Source organism: Macadamia integrifolia, chromosome 4, assembly GCF_013358625.1.
Source record: "Macadamia integrifolia cultivar HAES 741 chromosome 4, SCU_Mint_v3, whole genome shotgun sequence".
Lineage (NCBI taxonomy): Eukaryota > Viridiplantae > Streptophyta > Magnoliopsida > Proteales > Proteaceae > Macadamia > Macadamia integrifolia.
Genome location: NC_056560.1, coordinates 10,087,091 through 10,103,682, shown reverse-complemented (window position 1 = coordinate 10,103,682; position 16,592 = coordinate 10,087,091). Strand labels below are relative to the sequence as shown.

The 16,592-nt window shown below is 38.1% G+C and overlaps 3 protein-coding genes across 4 annotated transcripts; 2 read left to right on the top strand and 1 right to left on the bottom strand.

The window, feature by feature from the left end:
• Positions 1-2,866: 2,866 nt before the first annotated feature.
• Positions 2,867-3,876, top strand: LOC122076451 (transcription factor bHLH162-like). The gene is made up of 3 exons (XM_042641751.1): positions 2,867-3,113; positions 3,219-3,560; positions 3,655-3,876. Exons 1-3 carry the CDS (start codon positions 2,985-2,987, stop codon positions 3,721-3,723), a joined length of 540 nt encoding a protein of 179 aa, XP_042497685.1. The 5' UTR covers positions 2,867-2,984; the 3' UTR covers positions 3,724-3,876.
• Positions 3,877-8,290: 4,414 nt separating this feature from the next.
• On the top strand, positions 8,291-11,375 carry LOC122077015. Of its 2 annotated transcripts, XM_042642729.1 has the most exons (5): positions 8,291-8,551; positions 8,780-9,614; positions 9,824-10,027; positions 10,115-10,206; positions 10,347-11,375. In XM_042642729.1, the coding sequence occupies exons 2-5, from the start codon at positions 8,829-8,831 to the stop codon at positions 11,071-11,073; spliced, it is 1,809 nt and encodes a 602-aa protein (XP_042498663.1). In that variant the 5' UTR covers positions 8,291-8,551; positions 8,780-8,828; the 3' UTR covers positions 11,074-11,375. The 2 variants fall into 2 exon arrangements, with proteins under 2 accessions (XP_042498663.1, XP_042498662.1); XM_042642728.1 differs by having other exon boundaries at positions 8,291-9,614.
• Positions 11,376-12,119: 744 nt separating this feature from the next.
• LOC122077017 (photosystem I assembly factor PSA3, chloroplastic) lies at positions 12,120-16,542 on the bottom strand. Its single transcript, XM_042642737.1, has 3 exons — positions 16,054-16,542; positions 14,249-14,413; positions 12,120-12,521 (listed from the first exon to the last, which is right to left on the bottom strand). The coding sequence occupies exons 1-3, from the start codon at positions 16,438-16,440 to the stop codon at positions 12,201-12,203; spliced, it is 873 nt and encodes a 290-aa protein (XP_042498671.1). The 5' UTR covers positions 16,441-16,542; the 3' UTR covers positions 12,120-12,200.
• Between the last annotated feature and the right edge of the window lie 50 nt (positions 16,543-16,592).

Genomic DNA, 16,592 nt, shown 5'->3' with positions numbered 1-16,592 from the left:
TATTTCTAAGAATATTTCAGACTTCGTACAACTAAGGACAGAGATAATAATGATTCCAATGTTGACAAAAAATAGTGATATCCAATAGTTTGATATGTACCCTGGAGTGTATTTGTCAGGACCACCCGAGAGGGCGAGAGAGAGATATATGTTCTTTTCCTACTTTTGTCGCTGAATGGAAAAGATGCCCATATTAATTTCTGTGGAAGACTCAATATGTGGAGTAACACGTTCTATGGAGAAAAACAAAGTGAGATTGATCTTGCCTGGAAGCTTTGAAGTTTGAGCACACCATTTGCAACGCATATATATATAAAAGTTAATTGAGAGTGGCTTAGGTTCATGTATGAGAATGTATAAAAATTATCTTGGTCCATGAATGTAGAATCAATTTTCTCTCTCTTCATTTAGTAGATTCTATATCTACAGATCAGGTTCATATACGAGAATGTTCTCGTATATGAACCTGATCTGTAAGCTTAGTGCTTTTCATGTTGATTGATTTCATGGTGTGCAAAGGTTTTCTACACTTTTGTGTATACACCATCACCAAGTTTTTGTCACTTGGAAGGTGATGTGACAATATAAAATGAATCAGAGCATGGAGACGAAGAAGAAGAAGAAAGCAAACTCTGTTTAGGTTGAAACTTTAACATTTAAGCAATAGTTCATGAGATACACCAATCCACAAAATTTAGTTCCAATCAGAAAATACGAAAAGGAAAAATAATTGATGTCTTCTCGATGGATGTGAAGGAATCCTTTACCCATTAAAAATAAGATTAAAATTCTCTAGTCTTGTCAAGACAAGAATACCATAAATAGCTAACATCTAATGTAGAGGTTTTCCATGATACTAGAGTGGGAAACCACATCACTAATAGAGGATCTACATTTTGTATGTGGAGGGACATTATTTGTGGGTCCCATGGCTAACTGTGTGAGAGATGTAAGAAGGAATCTTCACTCTGGTATCATGGACAGTAGTATTTTTTTTTTTTTTTTGAGTTCAGATAAGGCATTCATATGAGAATGATTTTCATACGGTATTTGATCCACACTTGGACTTCACTTAATCTCTCTCCTCTTTTAATTAATTTTTATTTTCAGTGGAATCTAAGTGTGGATCAAACATCATACAAGAATTCTTACGAGGACTTGATCCACACCTTTTTTTTTCCCCCTATATGATAATGGAGGTTAATGTATATATGTGATGGGAGAGGGCTGGGTAAGTTTTCCTAGAGCCGACAGTTCAACCAATTGGGGGGGGGGGTTTAGGATAGAAAAAACATGGGATCCAGCTTCTCACCATGAAACCCATGAACCGAGGACCCGGACATGCATCATGTAGGGTGAGAAATACCCTCCTTTGTAAGTAAATAGAAACCAAACAATAGGTATAAGACTTTAACAAAAACAATTGCTTAATTGAAATGTAATTACAAGTAAATGATGACTTACTTATTCAAGCAATCCTCTGAAATAGTTGTAGAAATCGTCTATCTTAAGTAGAGTTGAGTAGTATATAGATACTCTCCTTAAGATATTTGATCGTCCCGTATATATGTATACAACTGGATTAACCTTACGTTCTCACCTCCAAGATGAAACAACTCCCAAATCAACTAAGGTGCACTTCCAATAGGTATGTCACAGTGTGTATTTTGTACAATACCCAACCAAAATCTGTATTATGTATATATGGAATGTAAACACCTGTATACAATTGAGTATATTTGTATAGGTATCCATACGTATACGGGTATGACTCTATACACGTATGGGAATGTACATTCACTTATGGGGAAAGGTACATGTCTCATACGTACAGGTGCATTGCATGTAGTAAAAAGTAGGTTCTTTGAACCACAACCACATCCACACCCACACCTCGGCCCGACGTGATTCAAAAACACCCCAGGAACCCCCACACACACATAACAAGGGAGAGTGTCTCTCCAAAGGGCATGCACCCTTAACAAACATTCCTATATATATCCAATTTTTCTTTCATCGCTAAACAACATGGGGCTAAACTTTTGTGAGTTATCTTTAGCTCATTCACAACTCTACAAGTGCTAAAGACAAAATAATTAATTCAGAAGAAACACTTTTGAGGAGGAAAACTGAATTTCAAAAAGACTACTTTGGATTTCAAAAATATTGATTTTAAAATAGACCAATTTGACCATAGTTGAACCTTAAATTCCGACATCCTTAGGTCGAAAAAAAAATTCAACCTACCCCTAAGATTTCATTTCCCTTGCAGCTACCAAGTTTCATAAGAAACTAAAAACAGTGCTCCAGTTGGAAGGGCAACAGACAAAATTAGAGAGCTCAACAAGCTAGAACCCTAGTGAATGTTTTTAACCCTTAATTGAACTGGAAACATATAAAGGTGAAAGGCCAGAATTTGCTGAAAAAGATGTGGTCGGTGAACGCGCGGGAACGATCAGTTCATACCGCCTTCCGCAAAGAGAGTTATTTTTGGTAAAATTCCACGAAGAGAGTGGGAGACAAAAGAAATGTAGAGAGAGAGAGAGAGAGAGAGAGAGAGAGAGGATGGTGGTGGGCGGTGGGGCCCAATCAGCTTAATTAGTATAGACAGATAAGAGTATACAGGGGTTCCATCGCCTTCGCACTATCAAATTAAGTGCCAGGAAGGAAGCGGGTAATCTCTCTTCTCCCCTCGTGTTGCATAATGGCCTTAGTCACGAGTCTTTGATTGAAAAGCTAGATCTATCCACTGGATAATTAACTCATTTCTGTAACCCGATTCAGCCACGTGGATAAATCTTTCTATGATGGAAAGGGCTCATCTCCCTTCCTCTCCTTTTCCCTCCTCTATAAAACCCAAACCATCCTCACTCCTCTCCATTCTTCAGTCTCTCTAAATAATAGAACACAGAAGGAGGGTTCTTCTGGGTTTTCTTCTTTGTTCCTTTAAAAGGCAAAAAAAGAGAACATTAGAATAAGAAGAGATGCAGAGTTGCAGGGTTTCATTGTCAAAAGTTGATCGAAAGACTATTGAAAGAAACAGAAGAATGCAAATGAAAGGCCTTTGCTTCAAGCTTGCCACTCTCATCCCTCGCCACTACAACTCTACTAAGGTTAGTATTCTCTCTCTCTCTCTCTCTCTCTCTCACAAGCATATTTGGACTCCTCTTCATATCATATTAGGCTGCTCACTTTCGATGTGGGATTATTACTTTAAGGAAATATCATCACAGCAAGACCGATTAGACCACGCGGCAAGTTATATAAAGGAACTGCAACAAAGAGTGGAAGAACTAAAAAGAAGGAAGCAGTACTTAGCCATGAATATCAATGGGACCAACAATGATATCAGAGATAAAATGACAATTAATGGCTCAAATTTACCAGTAATTGAACTGAGGGACTTTGGTCATAGCTTGGAGGTTACTTTGATGAGTGGATTCAATTCAAACTTCATGTTCTATGAAGTTATTAATGTTCTTGCAGAAGAAGGAGCAGAAATCATCAATGCTAGCTTCTCTGTGGTGGGTGATAAGATTTTCCACACTTTCCATTCTCAGGTAATTCTATTAATTTACTTCTTTAATTTAATTAATTAGCTTTGTCTCCTAAGATCAATACTAAAATGGGTTTTGCTTGGTTTGATCTTTGAAGGCAGCTAGCTCAAGAGTAGGGGTGGAGACTTCAAGTTTATGTCAGAGATTGAAGGAGTTGGTTTATTAGTTCTTTTCCAAATTCCAGAAGACACTACTGCAGAGACTGATCATCACTGATCATCTATGGCGATTCTGGTTTTAGTTGGATTACTTAGGATATGATTTTGTAATTGCAAGACTGTAATACTGTTTTAGAGGATAAGAAAAGAGTGGTTTACAAGCCATGAGCGTACTTTACCTGCTTTATCAATAATGCTTTTCTGATAAGTATGGCAGGAAAAAGAAAGAAGAAAACTCTAGTACCCCCCCCACCTGGCCAATTAAATTTGATCTCACTGTGTAAAACATATAGAATTTATTCATTGTGAGCTTGGAGGATCAACATCTCTCTTGAATAAGAAAAACATAAACGGCTCAATCTAACCAGTTCATAATATAAGAACACATTTGTAAAACATGCATTAATGATAAAGTTGAGATTTACATGTCCACAAAATTTCAATGATAAATTTTTTGGACAGATAAACATAACAGGGTAGTATGTTCTGAAATTTTTTGTCAATTTCAATATGTTATATGGAGATAAGGATTACTCGATTGTGCACTCCTGCACCAGAACAACGGAGGTGAAATAACCACCTTGCCTGCACCTGTTGGATGTTTGGGCGTGGATTCTCATTGGTCATCGCTTTAGCCAATAGGAGCTCACATAAAAGCATCAATAGGGAAGGGATCATTGCCTTTCATGGGGGTGGATAGACATTTCCCAATGTGTCTAAGTGTAGCCCTTACACTTCCCCATAAAAAATATTTTCTCTTATTTATATTAATAATTAATCAAATATTATTAGATTAAAAATATCCAAATGATGCCAAACAGACTTGAATATGAACACTTAATGAAATATATTATGGATACTAAATTGGATTCACATAGAAAATACAATAGTTGGATACAAATTGAGGTGTTTGACCTACATTGAAAAATTTACATCCTGAATTTTTTTTTTTTGGTAATGAATTTTACATCCTGAATTCACTAACATATTTCAACCAATTTGATCATGAAAATCACAATATTTCATGTGGTGTACCAGTGTAAATTAATGAGAAACAAAAGGGATCAAAATCATTCAATCATTCTCAAAATCACAATCCATGATTTTCCAAATTTGAAACCAAAGTACCTAAAAAGGATTTCAGCCATCTACCCCCCCCCCAAAAAAAAAAAAAAGGCCTAACTAATACTATTAAGAAAGGAAGTGAAACTGGTTTTGAGAAGAAAGAAGGTTAGTTTTTGTAATTATGATTGTATAGCCAACATAAAGCCGTTATCATATTTGGTAGTTATACTTTCAGATGTAATTTTTTTTTGAATCAAGGAGATTAAAAAGTTGTAAGATATGCTACACAATTATGTGGATAATGATTACAAAAGCTTTCACTTTTAATATTGATTTCAGACAAAAGGTTTTATGTATGACCGTGTATGTAAGTGATCGTGCATTTAACCATTGGATGGGAGGAAAAAGGAATGTGTAATTACTAATTACACTTCCATCCCCAGCCTCATCCAATGGTTGTAAGACACGATCATGTTCATATACGACTAGCGGGCTAAGCACAAAAATTGAGTCATTGATTCAATTTTATTTCCCTTCTCTTTATTTTCTCTCTCCAACCAGATGGAGCCTAAATAGCTACTAGCTAATAGCATCTTTCCACACTATTTATATTTATATATATATATATATGAAATATAAAATAATTAAAATTAAAAATTATCAACCAAGTTAGCTTGAACATAACCATGTCTCTTACCAGCCACCCAGTCATGTCCCATCTCAGATCATTGTCACCTTTGAAATTTCATCAGTGGCCATACTCAAGCAACTTGTTTTGAAATTTTATGTATCAAAACGTCATCAATGGACTATACTCGCAATATTAGAGGTTCTTAATTATTGTTGGGGAGAGGGTTGGGCACACGGTTAGCTTTCCGGGAGCTAGTGGTTAAATCAATGAAGGACCTAGGATGAAGGAGTATGGGGTCATTTTCAAAGGGGAGGAAGATAGCTTAGAATAACTTGTTCTCTCTCTTCACATTCATTTCGAGTGATCAATAATTAAAAGAATCGATTTTCCATCACAAAAAAAAAGAGAGAATCTCTTCACGCATGGGTTCTGACGTTTGAATGAGACCTCGACCAATTTCTGAAGAAATGGTGGATGAAGGAAAACTGTCCTAATCAGAATGTGAAAAACGTGGAATTATGAAAATTTGGGTGTTAAGTCTTTTGACCGAAAAGCTTGGAAGTGAGGTAGGGACTTCATATAAAGCCATGGCCTGAGGGCCGAGGAATGATAGATGGATGGGAGAAGCTTGGGTCTTGGCATCAATGTGCCAATAATTTCTCATTTGTCTTGTATCTTTGGATCATCAGGCACCATCTCATTCAGTAGATCCTTTTTCAAGGAATAAATAGAATTTGTTTCTAGAAAATAATTTTTTCCACTTTTGTTTATCTATGTTCAAGCATAGGTGGACACGAAGACATGATATTGTTTCCCCTCCCCCCTTGGTCCAGATGCCTCTGTGCATCTCCCATTGGCCTGTGCATTGACTCAATGGCGATACAAGAGGACATGATTTTCTTGTCCATTTATTCTTTACAAGAACTCAAGCCTTTCTTTTATCAAAAAGCAAGGAGGTAGCTGGCAGCGTTCTTGACCTTATATAGGAAACAGAATATACTTGCATGTGCTTTTCTATGGGCATTGTTCTCTTGCCTTTTAACAATATGTTTTTCGTGTCAACTTCTATTTTTGGATAGATCTTAAACCAATCTGATTTATTGATTTTTTTTTAATATATTTTTTGTGCAATTTATTTTATTTTTAATATAACAATTTGACTTATTGACATATCTATAATATGTGGCTATTGGAAGCATTGGGATCAATGGATCTTGGAAACCCATGTAAGAAAATTATATGGTTTTCTATGTAGTTCAATCATCTATCCAATAGTCTGAATGAGAAAATCATATCACACCACTTAGAAACAAATATTAGGGTTCCATTTGAAAGTAACGATCACACATCGGATGCGAACAACTTGATAGAGGCTTATAAGTACTTGTGCATCATCTCTTTGGTAGCTAAACTTTAAGAGTGAATTCTACCCAAAACCAAGTGAATGGTATCAGAGTCGAGAGGTGTTGACTCTGATGTGCTTTCGATGGCAAGCAGATTTGGAGTTGGGCTGGCCTTAGGTATTACTCCCAAAACTTGACACAGTGACAGTTAACTGGACTTGGCCCATTAATTGATAGTGTTGGGTTGGGTTGGTCATATTATGGGCCTTGGGAAGGTAGTGGCAGGAATTGCAATGTAAAACCCCCCAAACCCTCTTGACAGAAAAAAAAAAAAAAAAAAACCCTCAAAGCTTCATTTTGACACTTGGCAAATTTTGTTTGACCTGAAACTTTACATGCTCATACCTAAAAAAAAAGGGTATATGAGTTATATTCCTAAAGTTTAAGCCCATATAAGGCAAACACTTAGGCTGCCTTGGACAACCTTGCAACTTGGAAAAACTCAGGTCCCAATTTTCTCCTCCAATATATTAAATGGGTTGAAAGTAATAGAGCACTGGAAATTCAGAGCTATGGAAGAGTGCATAGTAGTAACATTTTAAGAAACAATATCAGATCGGGCATATTGGCCGATATCAATATTTAACCCCGATCATATATTAGTGGAACAATTTTTATTTGGGGTAAATTTATCCAAAAAATGATTTTTTTTTCAATAAAAATGGAAGACAAAATCATCTGACATTGAAAGGTATTTGATTGAATTAAGCTTTGAAATTTGGCATATTGACTAATCTACTTAATAATTATTTATTTAACCATTAGAGTTACCACATCATCATTCCACATGGCACGATGAGGGTTAACATCTTTGAGGATAAACTTTACTGATGCAAGCCAGGAGATTTGGGGTTTACCCCAAAGTGGGGACCTTGAGGATGAGTTTTTGCCAAACAATAAATAACAATTAAGAAAGAGTAAAGAATCACCAAAGGAGCCTTATCTTTTTTACATGATCCATCATCAATGTTCTTTAATTACCTCTTTAATGGTTAAGGAATGAAAGATATGTTTGATTCTCTAGTAGCATAGGATACCATTTATTGCATCAAAATTTTAAAAAATCTCACCAATGAGAAGCCACGAAACGGTTTATAGATAAAGGTTAAAGAGGTAATTTCGCACGAAGAGGAGAAATGATCTTGGGAGTTGGGAGCCAAGTGGTATTCAAGTGTGTCACGATTGGTCCGCGCCCTTTCCGTGAATTAAAGTACTTTGTCTGTGTTTTTTCAAAGTGGCGAATATAGTCTTTGCTTTTATTAATATGACGAGCTCATCCTTAACGGCTATTGGACACGTTTGTCATTATGGGAAAAGTACCAGCATCTTTCAATTTCAGTCCTTACGGGTGTGTTTGGGTGCCCTTCAGGCTTCAGCTCCCACTTTGGTTCAAATTTATAGCAAAACTCCAAATGAAATACGAACGTTGCTTTAACGTTCCAATTTTTAAAATCCAAATTTTAAAATCAAGCTCCTCAAATGCACATCTTCTCTTCTCCATGATCCTAGCCTGCTCTGTTGTTCTGTTCCTCTCTTCTCCATTATCCTAGCCTGATCTGTTTCGAAGCAGTTCCTGGGATCGTCCCTTATGGGTTTTGTTCTCCCCTTCAAAGCCCACGGTTCTGTTCTCCTTGATTTTCTTCGAGCGTATCTGGGGAATTCTTCTTCTGCGTTTTTCTTCAACTGCAAATATTTAGTTTGCTCGGATTGTAAATCAAGAATCGAATAAGTTCTGAGGTAAAAATATTACTTTCCTGTCACTCAGGATCACTGCTTTCTTCCACGTTAAACTTTCACTCCTTTGGGGTTTCTTTAACCCATTTTTCCACTCAATAATTTTCCTTCTCGTTGTCTATTGTGATTTCTTGTTGACTGTGGATCAACAACCCAGTCCCAAATCAGATCCTTTTCCCTTACTCCATGAATTTTCCTGGTATCCAACCTTAATTGTTCTTCTCTGTTCAGAAACACGGCCGAAGATCCTTATTTGGCTCTCTATCAACCCTCGAAGATTATGGCAGCATTGGCTCCTGGAATTCTATTGAAGCTCCTCAATGGAATGAAAACAGGGGTAAAACCTACCGGTGAGCACAGGAGCTCACTTTTGCAGGTAACAGATATTGTACCAGCAGATCTCGACGAGAACACTCTCTGGCCTAAACACGGTTTCCGCATAAAGGTCTCTGATTCTTCACATTCAATATATGTCAGCCTGCCTTTTGAACAAGATGATCTAGTCCTCAGCAACAAGATGCAGCTCGGTCAGTTCATCTACGTGGACAGATTGGAGCCAGGGTCGCCTGTTCCAATAATCAAAGGCACAAAACCACTTCCTGGTCGACACCCTCTGGTAGGTACCCCTGAACCGATAAGGAGTTGCAGAGATGACGGGGATAAAATTGAACAGAGATCCTTTAATTCAAAACTCTCTGCTCACAGAAGAGGTTTTTGGGATAGTTCAGCTGATGTTGCTTCTTCTTCCCCTACTATCGTGAAACCGATTCCTTTGAATTTTGATCAGAGCACCCCAAAAAAAGAGAGACCCAGTCCGATGAGAACAGTAGGCAATATTCCAAATTCTCCACTGATCAGGGGGAGAATGGTTAAGGATGAAAATTCAAGAATGGTTTTGAGATCTTCAGTGAATGGGCTTCTGTCTAAGATGTCAGATTCAAAAGGAGAAAGCCCTCTCCATGTTAGGAAGAGCTGTGTCACCCCTTTTTCTGCGTCCAAAGTTACAAGGAGCAAGACTCCGTACGAACGAGAGCCAATGATCCCAAAAAGTCTCTTCAACAATACTGTAGGTACATTTTTCCTCTATATCATTTCTGTTAGCTCTGCAACATAACTGGAGACAATTCTACATTCTCCCTATTCTTCACTACTACCCAAAAGCTAGTCCTTTCCCAAACAACTGCAGATGCTGAAACAGTCCCAGTTAAATAGTTCAGTTTCCTTGAACGAGTTTTGAAATGAACTAAATTATTATGTCTATTATGCTTACTCCAGGAAAAGAAGAGTTCAACTACCCCTCACAGATTAAGAAATATAAGAGAAGAAGCCTCTTCCAAACAGGTGGGGGAAGAACAGAAACAGAACAACTCAAATTCCATTGCAACTTGTCAACTGCATTCACAGTCTGCTAATTCGAAATCCAAGCACGGTGGCAGTATGTCCATGTCTTTACCTGGAAAACTTAGTGTACTTGGAAAGGTAACTTTATGATTTGAGAACTTTAGTGCCTTGCCATTATAAAATAATCCATCTCAAAATCATTACTTTTAATTTTGCAAATGATAGGAAGCCATTCAACAGAGAGAAACAGCTCAGAAGAATGCTCTGCAAGCACTAAGAGATGCCTCTGCCTCTGAAAGTTTAGTGCGAGTTCTCAGGTATTGAGGTCATTCAACATTCCATGCCTTTATGGTTATTCCCCCTCCCCACCCCCCACCACCACCCACACCCCCCCCCCCCCCAAAAAAAAAAAAAAACTTATTTTTCATAATAATGAGGTACTCATATTTCCCTACAGGATGCTTTCAGACTTGGCAAAAAAAGCAAAGCCAGATGCTCCAGCTGACTGTTTTGACCAGTTTCTGGAGTTTCATCACCAAATGGTGCAAGCAGTGACAGACATGGAGTTAATTCAAGCAGCTACATGCAGTGAAATGGTTGAAACCACTCCAATTGCCAAGCAGACAGAACGGTCGAAGAAACAAGCTGAAGAAGATTCCAACATCTCACAAGAAAATAACTTGCAGTCAGATTTAAATTCATCAAAGAGAAGATCAGCATTATGCAAGTCACTTGCAGCCATCCCAGAAAGAAGTGATGTCAAGACAACCCCTGGGAAGCACCTGAGACCGAACTGGAACCAGAAATTTTCTATGGAAAGGATAGGTGGATCCACACCAAAAGGAAAGTTGCACCCTGAATCTACCTTGGAGAATGATGAGAATAAGAAACCAGCCCCTTGTAGCTTCAACAGTACCATCAAATTAGGCAAACAGATCGAAACAGAAGCCGGAAATTGGTTTATGGACTTCTTGGGGAAAGCGCTGGAAACAGGTATGAAGAAATCAAGAGGAATGGCAGATAGTGACAGGCGTGAAGTCTCACAATCTCTCCTACTCAAGGTTATAAACTGGGTGAAAGTTGAGCAGTGTGATAGCAGTAAGAGGCCAGTTCACCCTAGAGCAGCACAAATAGCCAGGAAGTTAAGAATCAAGATGAAGAATCTTGAATGGGCTGGTGTCTAAGCGTGTGCAGTCTTTACTTGATTAGATGTAATGATGGTATTCCAATTAACACGAGATAATGCGTAATGAAACTCTGTTGACTTCGGTGTTCACAAGTTTTGTGAACAAGATTAATATAAACTAACAACCAACTAGGTTAGCTCTCTACAGACAGGACATTTCAGTGACTGCAGGGTGAAAACATTGCTTGCTACACAGTGATTCTCACTGCTGCTGTAACCGTGAGAAAGGGGAATGGCATATGCAGGCTGTTTGTGACCTTAGATAATTAAGAAAATCAAGAAAAATCTTGACTTGCCTTACTTGTCTCCGTTCTTTCTGAAATAAACAAGTAGAGATTGTCACAATTACTAAAGTAGAGAGATAATCCCTGACTGTGTGTGCCTTTGAAGATCTGCACTTTGCATTGCCAACCAATTTTTCCCTGTGTCACTTACATTGTCTTTAACATAAAAGTATGTAACATATACCTAAATACAGAATGGCAGGATGCCTCTCAAATGTGCTTAGTAACTCCCACATATATACTGAGTCCAGATTTCCCACAAATATATATTCACTTCCAGCTGATGGATAGACAGGGGACCCTATGGATGACCAACCCACTTTGTCAAAATTTGTAACGACATCCACCATTTTATCCAACATGTATATATATATATATATATATTGTCAACCAAAATTTGTAGCCACATCAACTGTATTATCAACCGACATGAATGTAGTTTTTTAGGCCAATGAAAGTGAAAATAAAATATGACTCATTTTGCCAAGTGGTAAGCACTCTTGGACTGAAGCTCACCACCTGAGTAGAGGAACTTTGGGCCTGGTGGTGGCCTTTTCTGCTAGTAGGTTTGATATTCTACACTAATTATAAGCTGTTTTTGGTCGATAAACCAGTCTTTATCTGTATTGATGAAACATGAGTCATTACCTTGATTACCCATTTTTTGGCAGCATTTCCCGCCTTACTTGTGTCAAAAGCAGATGATTTTGTCAATCAGAGCTTTATTATCTTTAGGTATTTCTATGATGAGGTACAAAAAGGAAAAAAGGAACAAGATCCATAGATTTCCCAAGCTTCATAATCAGAAGTGTTACGACAACAAGGAAGCAAAATTTGCCTCTTAGGTTTCACTGTTCTGTTTTAGGAACTCGAGATCCTTCATCTGTAATCTAACTGCTTCTTCTGATAAAGACTTGGGCTCAGGGAAACTTTCATCTTCACCACCTTCAGCAATCTTCTTTGTCTTGGCTTGAACAATCCTATCTATATCAGATTGCCCGACTGAGGGAAAAACTGCGTTAAGCATGATAGAGAGCAATCTCTCATCTTCTTCTTCTATTGGGTCCTTTCCAAAACAACAAACGTAGATGGCATCAAGGGCTTTCTCAGCTCGAATATCCATCGGAATTGATGGAGTAGCAACCTTCAGCTTCGCTCGCCTCTGCATTTAGACATCCCTTTGTCAAGCATGGTTCTTAAAGCAGTGCTTAACATGATCAAAAAATTCAGGCATGTTGGAAGGTAGCTTGAAGACAAAATAATTTAGTGCCATCCAATTATGGAATCAGAATGCTGCTGTGAATCTCAAGAAAGTCAAACAGGTCATATGATCTTGTACTTATCCATCATGCAAGTGAATTAATTATTTTTGCTTATATTGTAATAGAACCACTCCGCGAAGTGGGGACAAAGTTGTGTATATTATGACCCTCCTGAGACCCCACAATGGCGGGAGCCTCGTGCACTGGATACGCCCTTTTTTTGATAGTGGGGAAACATCTTGAGGCTTCATGCAGTTATGCAGCAGAACATGGTAATAGCTAAGCAACACCTTGAAGTGTAATCCTAACACTTCATGTGTGAGGCATATGAGGCACATATGCCATAAATTCTGGAGACAATATTCTTTGCATCACCAAAATAATTTATTCATCACAATATTAGCTATAAAAGATAAGGAAGAAAAAACCCTGTCGGTCTGGTGCTGCCTATGCCCAGACACAGGCGGGCACAGAAAGACCACGCTGCCCCTCCCATGCCGTGAGCTGAAGATGCTCCCACATGCCCTCCCATTGGCCTCATGCACCGGCATAGGCAAAATTAGACCGGCAGGGTTCTTTCACCCAAAAGATAAACTACTAAACTTTTAAATCCTTACTATTGTTGCGAATTATATATCCCATCTTTATTATAGCTATGTATTTCCTCTTCATCTTTAATATTTTTAGCTTCATTCAATGTTATTTTAAGTGTACCATGGGATTTTCTTATTGACAACCCTTAAAATATCAAATAATTTGTAGCCCTACTATTTTACCCTTTTAGTATAATTATTTTTATATTCTAATGAGGGAAAATTCTATCATGATTCATTTCATATGTCTACTCGAAAATGTGCATGAGAATGATAGCTTATGATAATGAAATACTGATCAGTTACTTTCAAATTATTTTTGAGAATCATTTATACCTCAAACTCTAAGAATTTTAGAAATAAAACAAAGGGCAAATAAAAGGTGTCAAATTCTAAACACCTATAGAGGTGTCATTTAGACAGCCCCGTATTTATATGTATTAATAAGCTTGATATCGAGGCTTACTTTCCATGCCTCAAAGCTAGAAGCCATGGAACCCTCATTCCCTTCATATTGACCTTTAACCTCCATCTCCTAACACACATATGTCTTCATGCCCTCAAGCCATCATCACATGATTGTAGTAATTCAGAATCAAATAAATGGAATGTAAAAGTTAAATCTGAATGATGTGGACTACAAAAACATTGATAGATTTTGAAGCTCCAAGACCAAGTGACCGACTGCTACATTTAAAAAGTCCAGAGTTCCGAGTATGGGACACAACTAGTTCTTCATATTAGGCTCAAAGCTTTCTAATTCCCTTTCAACTCACACTGTTACACTATCTCTAAACAAAAAGCATTAGAAGTTATATTTTTTGGTTCCTATGTTTTTTGGTAAAATTTTTGGTTCCTATGTCATAGAAAGAAGTAAAATAGATTAGCTTCTCATGCTTCAAGTGGGATGCATACCAAAACTAATATATAAGCAATAGTTTTGTACATGAAGTGAAAGTGCAAACTACCAGGATCTGGAGATTCATTTGACCAAAACCTATCATAACTACAAGAATTGCAAGAGAGCAACCAACCTCTCTTGCTGCATTCATGATGGAAATGAAGTTCTCCTCTTCAAATTCAATATCATTAGAAATGCGAAGCCTTGCAACACCCTCCAGAATTTCCTCTGACTTTAGTAGACCAGCACCAACTGCAGCCAACCAACAGCAGAGCAGAACATACAAAGTATCCCCAGCCTACCAAGAAAAAAGCACAAATTCTATTAAGCCCAACAAAAGAAAAGCAAAAGAAAGAAACCACTTTGCTTGGATGGGTTGGTCAGTGAAAATCAGTCTACACTTATAGCGGCAAATGTATTACTGACAACATTCTTCTCTGTCATGAGCTAGTTAGGGGTTTTAATAAGAAGTCGCACTATCCAACCGGACATTCTTAAAGTCTTTCACTCGTTGAGATTGGAGTTTATCAAGGAGGCCATGACTAAGATGTGCATTCCCCTGTGTTTGTGAGTTTGGTCATTCACTGTGTTTCTTCTGCTCATATCTATATTGTTGTCAAAGAGAGACCAGTTGGTTATTTTTGCAGTAGGATTGGCATTAGTCAAGATGCCCTACATCCCCTTGTATTTCATTTTGGTTATGGAGGCTCCCTCCAGGAGTATTCAATCAAGTGTGGAGCAAAAGAGTATTGTCTTATTTCCTAAATGCGAAACTCTCCAACTTTCTCATTTTGCCTTTGCAAATGACCTCATGGTCTTCACCAAGGCTAATCCTTCCTCCAAGGAAGTTATGTTGGGGGTTTCAAATTCTTTTGCTTCTATGTCTGGTCTAAGGATCAATAGCAACATATCTGTTCTGTTCTTGGCTATTGTCACTGAGGACATTAAGGAGAGAATGAGGCGTATCTCAGGGTTCTCTGTGGCATGGTTCGAAATCTCGCTGAATTTCGGAATTTCGGTGTTTTTTTTTTTTTTTTCCGAAACGAAATAAGGCCCGTAATAACATTTGTACAAAATTTCGATCGAAATTTTGGTATTTCGGAATCTCGCCTGTCTCGGTACATTCCATATGTTATAAATACCATATCTCGATCGATATTTCGACTGTGTCTCCCCTGTCTCGGTGGTTTCGGTTCCATTTGCATATTTTAAAAGAAAAACACTCCAAGTCTCCAACAAGCCTCTAATTAGCCACATCATCAGACATTTTGACTTCCATTGAACTCCTACAAGATCTACACATTCAAAGCTTAAGAAAAGTAAAGTTCTTTCTCCAAAACCAAGTAAAAATTTCAGACCAGTTCGACGGTTGCTGCCAAACAAATGTTCAACTCTAAAACAATGTCATGTCCTAATATTTTTGCATTTTTATGTTCTCAGCATGTTTATTAACCTTAAAATAAGTTACCCACCAAGTTTCAAGTCAAAATATGGCCGTTTGACCACTAAAACAGTCAATCGAAACAAACAAAAAAAATACACCATTTCAGCCGAAATTTCGTCGAAACGAAACGAAAGGAAACTTCAGTTTCTGAACCCACCGAAACACCGAAATGAAACGGGATTTCAAACCTTGCTCGGTGGGACAACTCCCAGTGAAATACTTGAGTCTCATCTTGACATCCTCTAAGTTGGCTGTGCATCACTTAAGTGGTGTTTTTGGTCTCCCTAAGCTTATCATTCAAAAAGGTGGAGTTTATGATGAACGCTTTCCTTTGGAAAGGCACTGATAACAAAAAATTCTTGCATTCCATCAGTTGGGCTTCTGTGTATTCTTCCTAAAGATGAAGGGTTCTTGGCATAAGGGGAGCTCGAATGTCATACTAGTAGAGATCAAAGAAAAATAAAGAAAAAACAAAACAGAATGAAATTTCTCACCCGGCCTCGCCGATCTTGGAACTCGTAAAAAGCTCTGGAATCCATTACAGAACACTTCTTCCCGACCCTCCTCCGGAACTCCGCAAAATCGATAATGTCGCCTCCGAGCCCTCCTTCGTCGTTAAAAATCCTGGCAACGAGGCCAATCAGAGGGAGAGAACCGATGACTTTCCCAGCGAAGCTCGCCATTGAGTTCGAATCCTCCATATAAGCCTTAACAACCAAGACCCCATTACCACTTGCTGATCTCCTGGACCTGGAAGAGCTTCTAGAGATATGGTGGAGATGTAGCAAAGGGACTACTGAGGAGTTGGAAGCGATGCTTGATAGGTGTCGCAGGTTAATATGGAGAGAGGAAGAAGAAGGACTAACTGTCACAACGACCATGGCTGCAAGAGCCGAGAGGCACTGGTACTCTGTTCATCTGGTCAGTTAAATTCTGGCCTCTCCTTTGAGGAAGGCGAGCCCATAATCCATATCCTCTATGGTCTACAGCGCGAGACCAGTGATTAAGATACTATTCACCAATAAAGAGAAGA